This window comes from Heterodontus francisci, chromosome 18 (assembly GCF_036365525.1).
Source record: "Heterodontus francisci isolate sHetFra1 chromosome 18, sHetFra1.hap1, whole genome shotgun sequence".
In the NCBI taxonomy this organism is placed as follows: Eukaryota; Metazoa; Chordata; class Chondrichthyes; order Heterodontiformes; family Heterodontidae; genus Heterodontus; species Heterodontus francisci.
The window spans coordinates 48,246,124-48,267,770 of record NC_090388.1 but is presented as its reverse complement, the minus strand read 5'-3'; the positions used below and the strand labels follow the sequence as shown (position 1 = coordinate 48,267,770).

The following is a 21,647-nucleotide window of genomic DNA, read 5'->3' as shown; positions in this document are numbered from 1 at the left end:
CAATTACTTTAAATTATTGACCTCTCTGTGAATTGAAATAGGTCCTTCCTATACACTCTATTTCATAATTCTATACACCTCAATTAAATCTCAGCCTCCTCTGTTTCAAAGAAAACAACCCCAGCCTATCCAATCTTTCCTCATAGCTAAAATTCTCCATTTCTGGCAACATCCTTGTAAATCTCCTCTGTACCCTTTCTAGTGCAATCACATCCTTCCTGTAATGCAGTGATCAGAATAGCACACAGTACAGCTGGGGCCTTAACTAGCATTTTACACAGTTCTAGCATAATCTGCCTGATCCTATGTTCTGTGCCTTGACTAATGAAGGAAAGTATCATGTATGCCTTCTTGACCACCTAATCTATCAGTCCTGCTATTTTCAGGGATCTGTGGACATGCACTTCAAGGTCCCTTTATTCCTCTACACTTCTCAGTATCATTTATTGGGTATTTCCTTGCCTGTTTGCCCTCCCCAAATGAATCATCTCACACTTTCCAGATTGAATTCTATTTGCCACTTTTTTGCCCACCTGACCACCTGGCCAGTCCATTAATATCTTCCTGCAGTCTACAGCTTTCTTTCTTACTATCAAGTATATAGTTTTTGTATCATCACTACGGGACCTTCAGGTGAGGTGCTTTTGACTTTTTTTTTTGCTGCTGAGTGGAGAAACTGTGTTCAGTGTTGTTAGAGGAGTTTGGAAAGATTTTGCATTCAGGAGGGTATTTTGCCAATGAGGTCAGAGGAGTCCGAAGGCCTGACAGCAGAAAGCCTGCTTTCACTAATGGAGGGCTGCTGTTGCAGTTCCTCTTAGGCTGCAGCACAACAGGGACACAGGCAGCAGAGAGGAGAAGCTGTGCACAGAGGGAGGAGGAGGAGAGCTATTAGAAGGCCATACCCACCAATGGTATTCAGGGAGCACTTCTACCTCCCACCACCCACTCCACCACAATAAATATTCACTCCCTCCACCATAGGCAGACAGCTGCAGTGTTCATCATTTACAAAATTTTACAAGATGCACTGCAGCAACTCTCCAAGGCTCCTCAGACAGCACCTTACAAACCCATGACCTCTTTTAACTAAAAGAAGAGGGGCAGCAGATGCTTGGGAACACCACCACCTGCAGGTTCCCCCAAGTCACACACCATCCTGACTTGGAGCTATATCACTGTTCCTTCACTGTCACTGGGTCAAAATCCTGGAACTCCTTCCCTAACAGCACAGTGGGTGTACCCGCACCAGATGGACTGCAGCAGTTCAAGATGGCATCTTCCCACCATCTTCTCAAGGGCAATTAGGATGGGCAATAAATGCTGGCTTTGTCAGCGGCGCTCATATCCCATGAATGAATTTTAAAAAACAAAGCCAGGAGCTGTGTCTGAGATGCAACAATTCACCCAGGAGGTGGTCACTGAACTGTGCCACCTCCTACAACTAGAATTACAGCCACACAGCAGGGGGAGGACAGCACTGCCAGTTGCCGTGAGGATCACTGTGACCCTCAATTTCTATTCCAATAGATCCTTCCAGGTAGAAGTCGGTGACATTGCCAACATTTCACAGTTCGCTGTGCATCACTGCATCAGGGTGGTGACTGTGATCCTGTACTTCGGGTGAGGCGACTTCATAGTCTCTCTCATCAGAGTGAAGTAGGAGGAGTGGGCATATTGCTTTGTCAGGCTAGCGGGATTCCAAATGATGCAGGAAGCCATCGACTGCACGTCTGTGGCTCTGCAGGCACCACATATTAACGGGGAGACGGAGAGCAACCACAAAGGGTTCCACTTGACTAACGTGGTGTAAGATCATGCGCAGATCATCCTAGCAGCAGGCATAACACTTCCATCTTGTAGTAGTCAGCCCTATTGCCATATTTGAGCTACCATGATGAATCAGAGGCTGGCTGCTTGGTGACACCGTTCAACACCTAGCTCATGACTCCCCTCTGCCACCTGACCACTCATGGACACTGTACCTACAACAAGAGCCATGCTGCCACCAGGAATATTGTGCAGCAGACCATCGACATTGTAAACAATGCTTCTGCTGCCGGCAATGCTCACAGCAGCATGTCTCCAAATTTGTGGTGGTCTGCTACGTCTCTAATAATATCTCCAAATTTGCAGATGATACAAAACTGGGTGGGAGGGTGAGTTGTAAGGAGGATGCAGAGAGGCTTCAGGGTGATTTGGACAAGTTGAGTGAGTGGGATAATGCATGGCAGATGCAGTATAATGTGGATAAATGTGAGGTTATCCACTTTGGTAGCAAAAACAGGGAGGCAGATTATTATCTGAACGGCTATAAACTGAGAGAGGGGAATATGCAGCGAGACCTGGGTGTTCTCGTACACCAGTCACTGAAGGTAAGCATGCAGGTGCAACAGGCGGTAAAAAGGGAAAATGGTATGTTGACCTTCATAGTGAGAGGATTCGAGTACAGGAGCAGGGATGTCTTGCTGCAATTATACAGGGCCTTGGTGAGGCCACACCTGGAATATTGTGTGCAGTTTTGGTCTCCTTATCTGAGGAAGGATGTTCTTGCAATAGAGGGAGTGCAGCGAAGGTTTACCAGACTGATTCCTGGGATGGCGGGACTGATGTATGGGGAGAGATTGAGTCGGTTAGGATTATATTCGCTGGAGTTCAGAAGAGTGAGGGAGGTTCTCATAGAAACCTATAAAATTCTAACAGGACTTGACAGGGTAGATGCAGGAAGGATGTTTCCGATGGCGGGGGAGTCCAGAACCAGAGGTCATAGTCTAAGGATACGGGGTAAACCTTTCAGGACTGAGATGAGGAGAAATTTCTTCACCCAGAGAGTGGTGAGCCTGTGGAATTCGCTACCACAGAAAGCAGTTGAGGCCAAAACATTGTATGTTTTCAAGAAGAAGTTAGATATAGCTCTTGGGGTGAAAGGGATCAAAGGGTATAGGGGGAAAGCAGGAACAAGTTACTGAGTTGGATGATCAGCCATGATCACAATGAATGGCGGAGCAGGCTCGAAGGGCTGAATGCCCTACTCCTGCTCCTATTTTCTATGTTTCTATGTTTCTAACTTTGCTCTCAAGACAAACCTGATTAAATTTATTGATGAGGTGACTAAAGTACTGGACAGAGGAATGTCTTCAAATGTTATTTCTCTGGACTTCCAGAAGGCATTTGATAAAGTCCCTTATAAGAGACATTGTGGTTGACTCTTAATTACCCTCAGAAATGGCCTCGCAAACCACTAGGGCAATTAGTGATGGGCAACAAATACTGGCCTGCAAGTGATGCCCACATCCCACGAAAGAATATAAAAAAAAGTGACTGTTAGCTAAAGTTGAAGCTGATGGAATTGAAGCAAATTATTAATCTGGTTAGGAAATTGGCTGAGCAGGAGACAAAGAGTAGAGATAGGGGTGGATCCTCTAATTGGCAGGGTGACACTAGTGGTGTCCTACAAGGATCTGTGTTGGTGCCTCAACTATTCACTGTATTTATTAATGGCTGAGACGATGAGATAGAGTGCCATATATTAAAATTTTCCGATGATACAAAGATAGGCAGCATTGTAAACAATGTAGATGGAAGTTTAAAATTACAGAGAAATATTGATAGATTAAGTGAATGGACAAAATAGTGACAAATGGATTTCAATGTAGGCAAATGTGAGGTCATCCACTTTGAATGGAAAAAGGATAGACAGGGTACTTCCTAAATGGTGAAAAGCTAGGGGTCCAAGAAGATAGATCATTAAAATGTCATGAACAAGTATAGAAAATAATCAAAAAGGCTAATGGAATGTTAGCCTTTATTTCTAGAAGTCTAGAATACAAGGGGGTAGAAGTCATGCTTCAGCTATACAAATCCCACATAATGGGTTACTGTGAGCAGTTCTGGGCACCACACCTTAAGGAAGGTTATAGTGGCCTTGGAGAAGTGCAGCACAAATTTACTAGAATGATAACTGGATTATTATGTGGACAGATTACACAAACAAGGGTTGTTTTTCCTGGGAATTTAGAAGGTTAAGGGGTGATTTAATTGAAGTTTTCAAGATCTTAAGAACTGACATGTCATCTTTAACTGCAACTTTTTCTTGTTCAGCTTCAGATTCAACTGGTGAGCACTCTCTAGCAATCTCACTAGATTTCGATCATAGTCTCTGATGGTGTCTTCTGTCATATCTCCACATCCATAGACTAGAAGATCATCCACAATCGCTTCTACTCCTGATAGACTGTTGACTATCTGCATTGGTACTCTTCCGGAGCACTCAAAATGCCAAACTGCATGCACAACCATGTGTACCTCCCAAGTGGCATCCAGAAAGTAGTCAGAAAGCTGCTGCTTTCATCCAACTTCACTTGCCAGTATCCATCCTTAGCATCTAAGGTAGTAAAGAACTTTGCCTTGGCAAGTTTAGGCAGAATCTGTTCAATGTTTGGTATAGGGTAGTGGAATCTCTTCAAAGCTTTCTTAAGGTCCTCTGGATCTAAATACACTCTCAGCTTTCCAGCTTTTTTCACTGCTTCCATGCTGCTAATCGAGTCTGCAGGAGTTGTCACTTTCTTGATTATTTCCATCTTTTCGAGCTTCTCTATCTTGTCTTTAAGGCTGGCCTTGAGGGCAGCTGGAACTCTCCTCAGAAGATGTTGAGTTGGCCTCACACTCTCATCTACTTTGAGATGATATTCACCAGGAAGCCATCCACGTCCTGTGAAAACATTTTTGTAATCTGTCAGGATGTATTCATCAGTCAATGGCTTGGTGTCATGCGAAACACTGCAAATCTCTTCTGGTACAGGGGGGGTTACCAGTCTAAGCTTTTGACTTGTTTCAGCCAGGATGAGGGGAGGTTGCTTAGTGCCCACTATCTGGAACTGAAGTTCTTCTTTCTTCCTACTGCATTGGACTCTCAGCTTAGTTTGTCCTCTTGGGGTGAGCATCATTCCATCATAGAGCTTCAACTTTATCTTCGATGGCTTTGTATTCAGGTCACCATCTTGTGCAATTTCACACAAGTCTGCGAAGCTCATGATGTTGCACGTAGAACCAGTAACTGTCTGACACCTCACATCAGCTTGATGCTCTTTTGCAGTCATCATTCCAGCAGTCACAAACCACTTTTTACCTCGAGACTTGATGGCACCAACATGTTCTGGAGTGTAGAGTGATTCATCTCATCGTCAGACATCTCTCCATCAATGATCTTTACAGGCTTACTTTTCTTCTTTTTCGAAAAACATTCATATGCAAAGTGGTTCAACTTCCTGCAGTTAAAGCACTGCTTTCCCCACACTGGACAGGCTTCCTTTTCCTTCTTGTGGTGCAGTGTCCTCCACAGTATTTACCTCCAGTACTCTGGCCTTGATCTTTCTGCTAACCCTTCTGAAAATTGTCCTTCCTTTTCATCAATGACTTGTGCTTGGAAAACTTGAACTGCCTCTCAGAATAGTGCACTGGTTCTCCCATCAATACTCTTCAGATGTTGATTGGCCACCTCAGAGTTTCTGCATGTCAATAGCTTTCTTGAGAGTGAGCTTCTCTTCTCTCAGCAGACGTGCTCTCATAGCGGGATCTGTTGTTCCTAAGACAATCCTATCTTTGATGACATCATTCTTCAGTTGCCCAAACTCACAAGACTCAGCTAGATGTCTCAGTACAGTCACATACTGATCAATATTCTCCCTCTTTTCCTGAGCTCTAGTGTTAAACACATAGTGTTCATAAATGACATTAGAAGAGGATTCTAAGTGGGTCTCAAAGCCTACAAAATCTCACAAGTCTTCCTTTCCTTCCCTCAGTGTGATCTAGGGTACAATACAACTTGTGACACTTCTTCCCCATCACTGATAACAGAGTTGCTACTCTTATCTGTTCGGGTTTCTTGTCCAACTCTGTGGCAATCCCATAATTCTGCAATTGAGGAGCTGGAAGACTTGCCAATTTTCTCTTAAATCTCCCTTCATGTCTATAGGAGCAGGGACTGGAAAATTCAAAGCCATAATGACTTACCCAGCTGTCGGTGTCCTGTGCAAAGTTGCAGACAGGAATTGTTTTAAATTCTGATGTTTTGCACCATTTGCTGTTTGTCCTACAGCTATCAAAATCCTCTCAAGTCTCACCTACTCACTTATGACACCATGTTCCATGTGGTGCATAAAATGGCCACAGTCCAAAGCCTTTATTTACATATCATGACATCAGAGGTTATGTGTATGGTAGGCCAAAGTGTACAAAGGTATTTATCCGAACAATATGAATGAAGTGTCTCATTGCAATGTATTTCATTGCCTAGTTTGTTTAGTAATTTGGGACAATGGCCAAACATGTTTTTTCCTTTAAAATCAAAATGTGTAGGTGCAGCACAGCTTTTCATTACCAGCAACGAATGGATCCCTTATTAATGTCAAGTATCGCAAAACCCAAATTTCTTCTGCCAAACAACTTTCCTGTGGATCATGTTACAAGTTGAAGAGGTTATGCACATCCCTGATTAAGATTCTGGTTAAGATGTAGATTAAGATTAAATTCATGATAAAATCTGTTAGAGAAAAACAGTAGAATAAATTTGTAAGATGACTCACATTGGGTAATTTTGCTATGCAAACTCATGAGTGAACCTTGACCCATTTCTATCTCTGAGTCGGAAGATTCTGACAGACCTGGGAAGTAGAGACGAGAACTCCAGCATCTGAATACTGGGTTGACATCCAGTTTGGTATTTGTGCCCAATGGAATTGGAGTGGAGTAGGGACCATCTCCACCCCTCCCACCTCCCCCTCATTCCACCCATTGCATATAGCTGGTTCTTGTCTAGAATTGGGAGTCAGGCAAATGACCTGTCCACATAAAAGGGATTTTATTCACGAAACAAACCAGCGTACAATTTGAATCTGTCCGAAGGCAGCCAAATTTTCCTCTTATTAATAAATTTTTGAGAATATTTCACACTAAACTGAAACTGGTATTGGCATTGCTCCTGAATAAGCCTTTCTAGAATGTCTTTAATGTAATAAAACATCCCCAGGTGCTTCACAGGAGCATTATCAAACAAACTTTGACACCAAAACACATAAGAGATATTCAGATAGGTAACCAAAAGTTTGGTTAACTAGGTAGGTTTTAAGGACTGCCTTAAAGGAGGAGAGAAAGGTTGAGAGGCAGGAAAGTTTAGGGAGGGTATTCCACAGATTAAGAATTAGGCAACTGAGGGCATGGCAGCCAATAGTGGAGCAATTAAAATCAGGTTTGTGCAGGAAGCCAGAATTGGAAGGGTATAGAGTTCACGGAGGCATTTAACAAAATGTCATGATTTTTGTATCTAATTGCTTTTGTCTCACAGGTCTAACAGCAGTCCTTGTGAATACACTTTGTTCCCTACAATTAAAAAGCTGTAACTTTTGTTCAAATAGAAGTACATGTCTAAATGTACTTTTACCATTTACTGCAGTAGACAGTTTTTTTCAAAATGCTGGTTGTTTTTATTAACAGACCCATACCAGAAGTGGACAGGCTAAAGGGACTAAAATGTCAAAGTATTGTATGAACATTATCGAGGTACCTTTCTGACACTTTGCCTCATCCACTGGGAGCACATATCACACTGCACATGATTTTCCAACCATTATTCTAAATGTTTGGAAAAGCATGAACTGTGTGTGGCTAAATTCCCAATATGCACATTTGGCAGGTGAGGCTCACTCGCTAGCAGTGGAATGTCAGAAAATGGTCCTTCACCATAAACATACAAACATTTAAAAGTCCACCATGAATCAATTATCTTGACGGATACTTTATGTATTTGCCAAGAATCATACCTTTAAGTACTTGAAGTAGATGTACTCAAACACACTCAGTGATACAAATAAACAAAAACAAATGCCAGTAATGCTGTGGTCCACACTTTGGAACATATAAGCATGTCTGCATGGATCATACAAAATTGCACTGCAAAATAAAACCAGATTTTTCATATTGGAGAAACAATGCTCTTATTAAATCAAAGAAATGAACTGCTCGGATTGTTTAATAAAAACCACAATTGAAACTTCACAAACCTTCATTTATTTATTTGTACAAATGTAATATACTGGTGTCAATTATATTGAAATACATTGAGCTACTTGCATGTGAAATGATTATAATTGATAAGATAAAAACAAGAAATGCTGGAACCACTCAGCAGGTCTGGCAGCATCTGTGGAAAGAGAAGCAGAGTTTTTATTAAGACTGTTCCCCTTTTAATACTTTTTCAGTGAAGAGTTGAAAATAAAATGATTGCCAGGTAGCAGCAGCGCAGCAGAATCAAAGTTGACATTCATTCAATTTTCCATTTTTGAAAAGCCATCCTGATTATTTTGTTCACTCTGCTTCCATGTAATCTCCCACATAACGGCTGTTCTGTCCCCATTGGGTCAGGACGTCAGCCTTGTTTAAATGCCAGTGGGCAATAGTTCGAAGGACAGCTGAGGATTCTAACAGATTGCATTTATTGCAACCAGGCCTTTATTTACTGCTTGTCTGTGTTCTCATTTCCCCTGGTATAAGTTTAGAATCAAAAGCCTTCGTTCATGGTTATTTATGTATTTTCATCTGCTGCACAACATCTAGTAGAGGGAAATAAATTGCAAAGAAGTATGACAGGCTGGTTTAACCTCTGTTTTTGATCAAGAGGACAATCCTCTTCTTGAAAACATATCAGAGAGGAAAAGGTTATCAGGGATGATTTCTTTTCCAGTGACGTTGGACATCAAGGAAAATATAGAAATAATCAAAAAAGTAACATGATAGCATTTTTTGAAAATTATAAGTAAAATTATTTTATTTAAATTAATATCAAATTTATGGTTTATTTTAAATTCCTACTACAGGGGAACTGGAAAAACAACAGGGAACAAAAACCCCTTCCACAAAGACTAATGGAGCTCAGCTTGACATCCGAACCAAACCAGAATCTCCATCAGGTCAGGCTGCTTTGTTTTATACTGAAATGACACAAAGTCAACTACAATGATCAACTCATTGGTTAGCTCATTGAAGAAGTATGGCTAGTTTGTATTAAAGCTGCAGGGTGGTGGTCTGCGAATACCTCTTTTATAATAATTGCAGCTGTCTGAAGTTGCAATGAGATATATGGGCAGGAATTTCATGTTGTTGCCTTGTCTCCCAGTGAGAGTGGAAGCTGCTTTTTCATAGGTTTTAAAGAGTCGTTACTGAAATGTAAACCTTGCCCAAATTCTGTTGACTAGCTCTTGTAATTGGCTAAAAGAAAATGTTGCATATTTGTCTCAGATCCAAGCAAGTTATGTAAAAAAGGACGCGTCCGTCTATTACACATTCTTTCATTCACTTTTCCCTTATTTTCATTCTCTTTCTATCTATTTCTTCACATTCATGAAGGGGTGGCACAGTGGCACAGTGGTTAGCACCGCAGCCTCACAGCTCCAGCGACCCAGGTTCAATTCTGGGTACTGCCTGTGCGGAGTTTGCAAGTTCTCCCTGTTTTGCGTAGGTTTCCTCTGGGTGCTCTGGTTTCCTCCCACATGCCAAAGACTTGCAGGTTGATAGGTAAATTGGCCATTAGTACAGGTGGTAGGGAAATATAGGGACAGGTGGGAATGTGGTAGGAATATGGGATTAGTGTAGGATTAGTATAAATGGGTGGTTGATGGTCAGCACAGACTCAGTGGGCCAAAGGGCCTGTTTCAGTGCTGTATCTCTAAACTAAACTAAACTTCTTCTCATTCCTCTGCATTTTTCTTGATTTGCATGTCTCTGTATCTCACTCTGATTATTGAACTTGCTCTTTTTGTCAGCATTTTTCTTTATTTTGTTCAGTGTTTCACTCCCTCTATGTTCTGTACTTCTCTTTCTGTTCAAATTTGTATTCGCGCACATGCACACACACTCATACACATGCATAGATACAATCGTTCTTTACTCCAAGGCTGTGGCACAATGAAGTGTTCACACAAATCCTTAAACCAAGTGATCAAATGTCATACGAATCTCAAGATGTGCCAAAGACTCAGTGGAAGGCCTCCAGGACATGTGATTTTCCACCACTTCCCACCGACTTCCTGCTTGGAATGGATGGGATGTCAGCTGGCAGAATTTAATGAGGCTCAACCGTTAGAACTGACTGTGTGTCATTAGGTCACAGGTGGGAAAACACCTCATCAGCACAGTCTCTTGCCAGAAATTTGCTCGCAGTTAATATCCAGGCCTTTGACAGTGTTTGCATTCTATTGATAGAGTTAGATTCTTACGGATTTATACGAGTAGAATATACACGGCATAGGATCATTTTTCATCTTCAGCGACTTGGACATGAAGGGCAGAATTTTCCCAGACCATTGGAGGCAGGCTCAGGGGCGAGCTAGGTGGGAAAGTCCCGGAAAAGGCCCTCAGGTCAGGATCCCAAACACGATCCTGCATTCTTGCGGCTTTCCCCGGGGCAGTTTGAGACTCCAGCAGGGTCTGCTGGGAGGCCAATTGTGGTAGTTTAAAAAGCAATAAAAAGCCTTTTTAAACATGGAATCCCTCTTTTCTAACAGAGCATGAGTTACACGCTGTGTCTCCAACTCGCCAGGTTAGAGAAGGTGAGTGGATAGCAGGCAGTAATTGTAGAGTGAAACTGACCTGATATGAACAGCATAAAGGGTGAAACTGGCAAGCCTGTGGTCAGCCACAGTGAAAGGCTTGGGCTGATGGGAGCATTTCCTTCTGCTTAAACTCACTGATGTCACTGGGAACAACTTTGTGCAACTTATTGCAAGTGGCTTAGACAATTCTGAGGGTCCTCTCACATTATTGCCTATAAGACTTCCCTGTAACATGGGGTTTACATATTCTGCAGTCGCTTGGACCTCTGAGGAGGAGGTGCAGTGTGCTGCAGCTCAGCAGCCACCGTGACAGGGACAGCAACTCCAGCAACAGCCACATGCAGCTGCACAGAACACAGGGGATGGACGTAGGGCACCTTGAAGGAGGAAATACCCTCAACACAGTGTTTATAGCTAAGAGTAAGTTTTCTTGACCTATATGAACAGCAATGCCTCTGAAGGTTCAGGCTCTCAAGGCAGGTAGTTGCTGACATTTGCAGTCTTTTGGAAGAAGACCTCTGCCCAAGAGGAGCAGGTGGCCACCTGTTGCCTGTGGCTGTCAAGATGACCACAGCCGTCAACTATTTTTGCGTTCAGGTCCTTCCAGGGATCTGCTGCTGACATACGTAGGATTTTGCAATCTGCAGCCCACAACTGCACCAGCCAGGTCACTGATCCCTGGTTTGTGAGGGCTTCCAACTACATTAACTTTGAGATGGAAGACGCCAGTCAAACCCAGAAAGCTGTCGTCTTTGCTTCTCTCACAGCATTTCCACAGGTCCAAGGAGTCACAGACTGCACTCATGTGGCAATGAAGGAACCATCAGAACAGCCAGGCGTTTTTGCTAATTGGAAGGGATTCCACTCCCTTAATGTGCAACTGATATGTGACCATCACAAGAGGATAATGCAGTGTGCACCACATAACCAGGGAACTGCCATGACTGTTTCATACTTCAGCAGTTTCAAGGTCTTTTCTCCATAGCTCTTTTCTCCACCAGACACCTTCAGCAGTTGGGGGACAAGGGACACTCAAGATCTGGCTGATGACCGCATTGAGGAACAGGAGGTACAGGAGAGGTACAACAGGAGCCATGTCATCAGCAAGGTGACAATACAACAAGCCATTGGCTTGCAGAAAATGGGATTCCACTGCCTTGACAGGTCCAGAGACGCCCTTCAATATGCCCCAGCAAGGGTCTCCAGGATTGTTGGGGTTTGCTGTGTCCTTCACAACATGGCACTGCAGAGTGGACTGGAAATGGTGCCAGAGGAAGATGGAGAGTGCCTGCATCCTCAGAGGAGGATGAGCACATGATGTGCCCTTGGTGCCTGCCACAGAAGCCTGTGAGGGCCTCATCCAGCACGTTTCACGAGAAATGTACTTACAGCATTGAAATCATCCCATCACGACCCCTGTGCAACTCTCCCCATCACATTGCCCAACCTCTCACCACCAGCAAACCCCCTGCCTACAGACGCTGGTCCAACCATCACATTCACAGCCTTTCCTTCTCATCAAGGTGGCTCATTCCATTCTTCGGACCCTTTCTATTACTTCTACGTGGTCCTACCCCTGTGATTTCTGCAGGGCTAGAGGCAGGCTGCTCGTTCTCCTGCTGTGACACATGAGATGCAGTGGAAGATATCCTCTGGGTTTTGGAATCTGTGACAACCCCTCCGAAGACTGCCCCATCTGCTCCTGTGCAGGGGCAGACTTGGTCATTGAGTCAGAATGCAGCATCTGTGGCTGTGTTGGTGGGGGGGTGGGGGGGGGGGGGGGGATGGGGCAAGGTCCAAGCAGTGGGGGTGCCTTGAGAAGAGCCCCCACTGCCATGAACCTTTTCTGCATCTTTCCTCTCAGGGCCCACCTGCACTTTCCTGCTAACCAAGAGTTGGAAGGCACTTGGCTGCATGTCATTGTGGCATTCAGTTACCAAAGCAAGGCTTTGATCGATGTTGTATAAACTGACAGCCATACTGTGTGTGCAGACCATTGGTGTGGGCCAGCAAGCACTCAGTGGCCTGCCGCATCTGACTCTCCATGAAGTTGACCACCCTTTCAATGGAGGTGGTCATTGGTGTAAATGTCTGAGACATCATGGCACTCATGGATGGATGGATTCTTCTATTTTCTGTTAAAGGATGTCTCTGGAAATTCTGACAGAAGCACACACATTTCCCTCTGCTGCTTCACAAGTACCTGTTTAGCGATTGACCCCCCGCAGCTCAGCATCTGTGTCTAGCTGAGCAGAGTTTGAAGTATCCTGCACCCTCTGACAGAGACTCTCCATTGCTGTCCCTGTCACCAGCATACGCTGTTGCTCACATGTGATGTGCTCTTCATCATGTGCCACACTAACTAACTGGGAGGCTGGACCCACCGAGATCTGGAGGCTGCGCAGGATTCATGTAATGGTGCATCTTCAGAGTGCTGGTTGTCCTCTGAAGACTCTTTGGCCTCATTCATCATCTCCTCCACCAGCTACAGCAATGAACCTGCGGGTGTTGAAAGGCATGAATTAGTGCTGAAGCTAGGTGACATTGGGTTCTAAGTTAGCATAGTGCAGATCATGACATTTAATGTCTTGGTGACATCAATTCAACGTGAGTTACATTTAAATGCCAAGTAGCAGTGCCTCATCTAATGCCGTCACCAGGTCTCTGGCTCACCCTCATCTCTTCATTGCCAACTGCCTGTACTGCTGCCATCCTGCCAATCTCCAGGACTTCCTCCTCCATCGCAGTCAGGGTGACCAAAGAACCATAGAAAAATTATGGCACAGAAGGAGGCCATTCAGCCTGTCGTGTCCGTGCCAGCCGAAAAAACTAGCCACCCAACCTAATCCCACCTTCTAGCACCTGGTCTGTAGCCTTGCGGGTTACAGCACTTCAGGTGCATGTACAGATACCTTTTAAATGAGTTGAGGGTTTCTGCCTCCACCACCGATCTGGGCAGTGAATTCCAGACACCCACCACCCTCTGGGTGAAAACATTTTTCCTCATGTCCCCTCTAATCATTCTACCAATCACCTTAAATCTGTTACCCCTGGTAATTGACCTCTCCACTAGGGGAAAACAGGTCCTTCCTATCTACTCTATCTAGGCCCCTCATAATTTTGTACACCTCAATTAAGTCACCCCTCAGCCTCCTCTGTTCGAAGGAAAACAATCCTAGCTTATCCAATCTTTCCCCATAGCTGGAACTTTCAAACCCTGGCAACATTCTTGTAAATCTCTTCTGTACTCTCTCCAGAGCAATTATACGCTTCCTGTAATGTGGTGACCAGAACTGTACACAATACTCCAGCTGTGGCCTAACCAGCGTTTTATACAGTTCCAGCATTCCATCCCTGCTTTTACATTCTGTACCTCAGCCAATAAAGGGAAGCATTCCATATGCCTTCTTCACCACTCTGTCTATCTGTCCTGTCACCTTCAGGGACCTGTGGACATGCACTCCAAGATCTCTCACTTCTTCCACTCCTCTCAATATCCTCCTGTTTATTGTGTATTCCCTCACTTTATTTGACCTCCCCAAATGCATTACCTCACACTTCTCTGGATTGAATTCCATTTGCCACTTTTCCGCCCACTCAACCAAACCATTGAAATCATCCTGGAGTCTACAGCTATCCTCTTCACTATCAATTACACGGCCAATTTTTGTGTCATTTGCAAATTTCCCAATCATGCCTTCCACATTTAAGTCCAAATCATTAATATATATCACAAGCAGCAAGGGACCCAACACTGAGCCCTGTGGAATGCCACTGGAAACAGCTTTCCATTCACAAAAACATCCGTTGACTACTACACTTTGTTTCCTGTCACTGAGCCAATTTTGGATCCAACCTGCCACATTCCCCTGGATCCCATGGGCTTTCATTTTACTGACCAGTCTGCCATGTGAGACCTTGTCAAATGCCTTACTAAAATCCATGTAGACCACATCCACTGCACTACCCTCATCAATCCTTCTTGTTACTTCCTCAAAAAATTCAATTGAGTTGGCAAGACATGACCTTCCCTTAACAAATCCATGCTGACTATCTGATTAATCCGTGCCTTTCTAAGTGACAGTTTATCCTATCCCTCAGAACTGATTCTAACAATTTACCCACCACCAAGGTCAGACCGACTGGCCTATAATTATTTGGCCTATTTCTCACACTCTTTTTAAACAATGGTACAATATTTGGCGACCTCCAATTGTCTGGCACCTCTCCTGTATCTAATGAGGATTTGAAGATGATCCTCAGTGCATCCGGTATTTCCTCCCTGGCTTCCTTTAACAACCTGGGATGCAATCCAACCAGCCCTAGCGATTTATCCACTTTCAAGGATATCAGACCCTCTAGTGTTTCCTCTCTCATTATGTTTATTGTATCTAATATTTCACACTTCTCTTTTACGACAATGTCTGCATCACCCCTCTTCTTTGTGAAGACAGAGACAAAAAATAATTAAGAAACCTACCCACATCTTCTCTATCTATGCACAAGTTCCCTTGTACATCTCTGATAGGCCTTAATCTTTCCTTAGTTATCCTCTTGCTCTTAATGTAGTGATAAAACATCTTTGGGTTGTCCTTGGCCATGGTTGCAGCTCCACTCCCAATCCTTTGACTTTCCCTGGAGTTGTGGGCTGTCTTCTCCTGCAATGAGGAAAGACAGAGGGTTAGGAGTGTGAGGAGTTCACCGATTGCTACGGATGGCGAGTAGACATTTGAGGAGGGTTACTGTGAGGAATGGGAGCGAGAGGGCAATATGTTGAGGGTGAATGCGAGTAATGTCTGTTGAGATGGAAATTTGAAGAGGAGGCTGGAGAGAAAGGAATGCATGTGATAGTAAGGTGTGTCATTCAAAGGAATGTTGTGTAGGAGACTGCTAGAGAGCTGAGAGAATGATGACTGTCTGCTGAGAGTTGCAGGACACTCACCTTGCCAGACCTCATGAGGTAATTGAACCTTTTCTGGAACTGGTCCTGGACACCACACTCCAGCTGCTCACCACTTCAACAGCTTGAAGCCATGATGCTTGGTGATGCTGGTTGGCCTCCTCCTGCCATCCTCAGGGAAGAGGACTTCTCTCCATTCCCTCACTGCTTGAATCATGGCCTCCAGGCACGAGTCTGTGAACCAGGTGGCAACCTTTCCACATCTGACATCCATTCAGCAGCTCTTCCCTCGCTCACAAAGACTTTTCCTTCCAAACACTGCTGCCATTTTGAGTCCTACCAGGGTCATTTTAAATAGAAACCCTTCATTATAGTGCTTGGAATGCATCATCCCGCCTGCCCTCCCTGATTGGCCAGCAAACCCAGGAGGATGGCTGCTAATTGGCTTGCTCTGGGAAAGATACGCAAATCAGATTCAGGTCCCCAGTCCAAAAACGGTCCCGCCATTGCTGCAGAGACTAAGCTGGTAAGATTCCAGAATCACAGAAACACAGAATAATACAGCGCAGAAGAGGCCCTTCGGCCCATCGAGTCTGCACCGATGCATTAAAACACCTGACCTGTCTACCTAATCCCATTTGCCAGCACTTGGCCCATAGTCTTGAATGTTATGATGTGCCAAGTGCTCATCCAGGTACTTTTTAAAGGGTGTGAGGCAACCAGCCTCTAACACCCTCCCAGGCAGGGCATTCCAGACCGTCACCACCCTCTGGGTAAAAAAGTTCTTCCTCAAATCCCCCTTAAACCTCCTGCCCCTCACCTTAAACTTGTGACCCCTCGTAACTGACCCTTCAACTAAGGGGAACAGCTGCTCCCTATCCACCCTGTCCATGCCCCTCATAATCTTGTACACCTCGATCAGGTCACCCCTCAGTCTTCTCTGCTCCAGTGAAAACAACCCAAGACTATCCAACCTCTCTTCATAGCTTAAATGTTCCATCCCAGGCAACATCCTGGTGAATCGCCTCTGCACCCCCTCCAATGCAATCACATCCTTCCCATAATGTGGCGACCAGAACTGCACACAGTACTCCAGCTGTGGCCTTATCAAAGTTCTATACAACTCCAACATGACCTCCCTGCTTTTGTAATCTATGCCTTGATTGATAAAGGCAAGTGTCCCATATGCCTTTTTCACCACCCTATTAACCTGCCCTTCTGCCTTCAGAGATCTATGCACAAACATGCCAAGGTCCCTTTGTTCCTCAGAACTTCCCAGTGTCAGGCCATTCATTGAATACTTCCGTGCAACATTACTCCTTCCAAAGTGTATCACATCACACTTTTCAGCGTTAAATTCCATCTACCACTTTTCTGCCCATCTGACCATCCCGTCTATATCTTCCTGTAACCTAAGACACTCCACCTCACTGTTAACCACTCGGCCAATCTTTGTGTTATCCGCGAACTTACTGATCCTACCCCCCACATAGTCATCTATGTTGTTTATACAAATGACAAACAATAGGGGACCCAGCACAGATCTCTGTGGTGCGCCACTGGACACTGGCTTCCAGTCACTAAAACAGCCATCTGTCATCACTCTCTGTCTCCTACAGCTAAGCCAATTTTGAATCCACTTTATCAAGTTATCTTGTATCCCATGTGCATTTGCTTTCTTGATAATTATCCCATGTGGGACCTTGTCAAAGGTTTTGCTGAAATCCATGTAAACTACATCAACTGCACTACCCTCATCGACACACCTGGTCACATGCTCACAAAATTCAATCAAATTTGTTCGGCATGACCTCTCTCTGACAAAGCTATGCTGACTATTCCTAATCAAATTTTGCCTCTCCAAGTGGAGATAGATTCTCTCCTTCAGAATTTTCTCCAATAGTTTCCCTACCACTGACATGAGACTCACTGGTCTGTAGTTCCCTGGCTTATCTCTACAACCTTTCTTAAATAGTGGGACCACATTCGCTGTTCTCCAGTCCTCTGGCACCTCCCCCGTGGTCAGAGAGGAACTAAATATTAGGGTCAGAGCCCCTGCAATCTCCACCCTCGCCTCCCACAGCATGCTGGGACACAAATCGTCCGGACCTGGAGATTTGTCCACTTTTAAGCCTTCCAAAACCTCCAATACCTTGTCACTCCCGATGACAATTTGCTCAAGAACCTCGCAGTCCCTCTCTCTGAGTTCCATATCTACATCCTCTTTCTCTTGGGTGAAGAGAAATGTGAAGTATTCGTTCAACACCCTACCAATGTCCTCTGGCTCCACCCACAATTTCCCCCTTTGGTCCCTAATGGGTCCTACTCTTTCCCTGGTTATCCTCTTCCCATTGATATACTTAGAATATCTTGGGATTTTCCCTACTTTTACCAGCCAAAGCTTTCTCATATCCCCTCTTTGCTCTCCTAATTGCTTTCTTAAGCTCCATCCTGCACTTTCTGTACTCCACTAATGCTTCCATTGATTTGCTCTCCTTGTATTTACTAAAAGCTTCTCTTTTCCTTCTCATCGTACCCTGAATGTTTCTGGTCATCCATGGTTCTCTGGGCTTGTTGCTCCTACCTATTACCCTAGAGGGAACATGTTGGGCCTGTACCCTCCCCATTTCCTTTTTGAATGCCCCCCACTGCTCTTCTGTAGATTTCCCGACAAGTAACTCTTTCCAGTCTACCTTGGCCAGATCCTGCCTTATTTTACTAAAATTCGCTCTCCCCCAATCCAAAACCTTTTTTTGCAACTTGTCTATTTCTTTCTCCATAACAAGCTTAAATTGTACCATGTTGTGGTCGCTATCACCAAAATGCTCCCCCACCAACACATCAACCACCTGTCCAGCTTCATTCCCCAGAATTAGGTCCAGCACTGCACCCTCCCTTGTTGGATCCTCTACATATTGAGCTAAAATGTTCTCCTGTATACATTTTAAGAACTCCACTCCATCTAAGACCTTAACACGATGACTATCCCAATTAATGTTGGGAAAGTTGAAATCACCTAATATAATTACCCAATTATTTTTACACACCTCTGCAAATTGCGCACATATTTGCTCCTCAATTTCCCGCTGACTATCTGGGGATCTATAATAAACACCTAGCAATGTGGCTTTTTCATTCCTAAACTCTACCCATAAAGCTTCATTTGATGCCCCCTCCAAGATATCATCTCTCCTTACCTAATATTGCAACGCCCCCTCCTCTTTTACCCCCTCCTCTGTCTCGCCTGAAGATTCTATATCCTGGGATATTGAACTGCCAATCCTGCCCCTCCCTCAACCATGTCTCCTTGATGGCTACTATATCACAATTCCACGTGTCAATCATTGCCCTTAACCCATCCGTTTTACCTGTAATACTCCTGGCATTAAAGTAGAGGCCATCCATCCTGGTCTTACTCCCTTGAAACTTACTTCCGCTGTATTCCCTCTGACTTGTTCGTTTTCCTGTGTTTAGCTGTGTCCCTATTTTGCTACGAGTCTGTGTCCCCTCCCCCTGCCAAATTAGTTTAAACTCCTCCCAACAGCACGAGCAAACCCGCCAGCAAGGATGTTAGTTCCCCTCTGGTTCAGATGTAGACCGTCCCGCTTGTACAGGTCCCACCTTCCCCATAAACGGTCCCAGTGGTCTGGGAATCTAAAACCCTCCTTGCTGCACCAACTCTTAAGCCACGCATTCATCTGTGCTATTCTCCTAAATCTATACTCGCTAGCACGTGGCACTGGGAGTAATCCAGAGATTACAACCCGAGAAGTCCTGCTTTTTAGTCCACTGCCTAACTCCCTGAATTCTTGATGCAAGACCTCATCCCTCTTTCTACCTATGTCATTGGTACCAACATGTACCATGACCTCTGCCTTATCACCCTCCCCCTTCAGGATGCCATTCAGTGACATCCCGGACCCTGGCACCAGGGAGGCAACACACCATCCTGGAGTCACGCTGACGGCCACAGTAGCGCCTATCTGTTCCCCTGACTATAGAATCCCCTATTACTATTGCTCTTCCTCTCTTTCCCCCTTCCTGTGCAGACAGGCTGCTTATGGTGCCAGAAGCTTGGCTCTGTCCACACTCCCTGGAGGAACCAGCCTCATCAGCCTCCAAAATGGAATACCGATTTGCAAGCGGGACCCCAGGGGACTCCTGAACTACCTGCCTGTTTCTCTTGGGCTGCCTGGTGGTCACCCATTCCCTTCCTTCCCCAAGTCCCTTCAGCTGCAGTGTGACCACCTCTCTAAACGTGCTATCCACAATGCTCTCAGACTCGCGGATGCTCCACAATGTTTCCAGCCGCCGTTCCAGCTCTGAAACCCAAGCTTCCAGGAGCTGCAGCTGGACACATTTCCTGCACACATGCTGGTCCCGGGGACTGGAAATGTTCCCAGATTCCCACATGCAGCAAGAGGAGCAAACCATGGCTTCAAGCTCTTCTGCCATGACTAAACCCTTTAAATTTAATACTTTAGAAGATTATAATTTAAAAAAACAACTAAGTCTTGCTAAAACAATGACTTACAATTCAATCCACTTTGAAAAATACCCACCAGGACTTACTCACCAGTCAGCTGTGCTCTTTGGAAACTCTCGGCTCCCCTCATTTTGAGGACAGGTTGGAAATGAAAGGAGCTCCTCGTTCCCTCCTCACCAAACTTCCTCAGTCACCAAACTTCCACTTTAACATTCTAATGCAACCCAAGTCAGCACTCCAATACAAACAAGGTCAGCGCTGTAAGATGACCCACTTTTATACTGACTGACTCCAGCCCCTGAAAACTGGTTTGAGCCAATTCTCTAATTAACAAGGTGCAGCTGCAAGCAGAGCCTGAGTGAACTCTGTTTAAAGCTGGTCTAAAACTCACCTTCTCCAACCCAAACAGCAACTGTTAATTTAATCTGCTAAATAAAAGACAGACTAGACTTAAGATAAAATTAACCCTTAATTATCCTCAGTCACCAAACTTCCACTTTAACGCTCTAATGCAACCCAAGTCAGCACTCCAGTGCAAAAGTATTGCCTGGGTGCAGCAGAGGGAGGAAAATTTGGCAAGGAGGAGCTCAGATCAGTATTGGACTTTTGTTGTAACTTGCAGCAATTGGAATCTTCTCACCTTATTCCCTGCTGGAACGGCAGGACCATTTTTGCATTTGGAACCCAACTCTGCACAGCACGCCCAGCAGTTGTTGTTTACCGGAACAAACCAGTGACAGGCACCTTCTCGGCCATTGGCAATGCATGCCTACGTGCCCCACTGGGAAGGAGGTCTTGTTCCAGGAGTTTGCAGAAGTCAGCAATGAAGTGTTATGAGACCCTGAGCCTCCTGAGGCACTGATGCTCAGACATGTCGAGAGAGCTGATCTTCTGCCTGTAGACCCTGTGTTGGGGATTCTCATCTCCTCCCAGCTGGCTATTGGTGTCCATCTCATCTGCAATGTGGAGGGGCATGTGGCTGAGAAGGCAGCTGGTGCTGCTGCTGGTATTGTTCCTGCTGTTGCTCGAGCTGTTGGCAGTGGTGTGGCCTCCGCTCTTGGCCCTCAACAGAGGGGAAAGGTGGAGCTGCATAAGCTGCTCCCATGCCGTGCTGAAGACTGGCAGCAGGGAAGTGCAGCTGAAGGTGACTGAAGTGCCAGACAGGTGAAGTGCCTTCCAAGAAGTTAGCAATCACCTGTCAAGCAGTGAAAGCACTCTGAGAGAAGAAGTGTTTTGAACAGCAGTGTCTCAATGGCCATGGCTGGAGTTCTTCAGTGTAACTGATCAAAGCCTTCCCAATTTGTCAGTTTAACTGAAGAAGCTCTTTCAACTGTGCACTCACCTCGATGACCCTGGTGAGTTTCTGGCATGTCAGGAAACTGGTACCCTAGCTAGGAATTCCAGCATTCAGGGCTAAAGCACCTCATAACTGGCTGCTTATCAGCCTCGACAAGTGCTTAATTACTTACCCGACAGATCTAAGGAGGTTCCCCAATTGCCTTCAATGCCACCCCGGGAAAAATACGAAGAGGGCGGGATCACGCCAGGACTTTTCCACCTTGCTCGCCCAGGAATTTACCTCTAACAGCTTGGGAAAATTCTGCCCCTTATTTCTATGTAGCTGATGGAACATTCAGTGAGGTGCTGGGAGATATCAGTG

At 45.0% G+C, this 21,647-nt stretch overlaps 1 protein-coding gene across 1 annotated transcript in view; it reads left to right on the top strand.

The window, feature by feature from the left end:
- LOC137379862 (IQ motif and SEC7 domain-containing protein 3-like) overlaps positions 1 to 21,647 on the top strand; it is a 189,806-nt gene that overhangs the window by 120,476 nt on the left and 47,683 nt on the right. Inside the window, exon 9 of the mRNA XM_068051254.1 lies at positions 8,868 to 8,960. Coding sequence (XP_067907355.1) covers positions 8,868 to 8,960 — 93 coding nt within the window. The remainder of the gene's footprint in view (positions 1 to 8,867; positions 8,961 to 21,647) is intronic.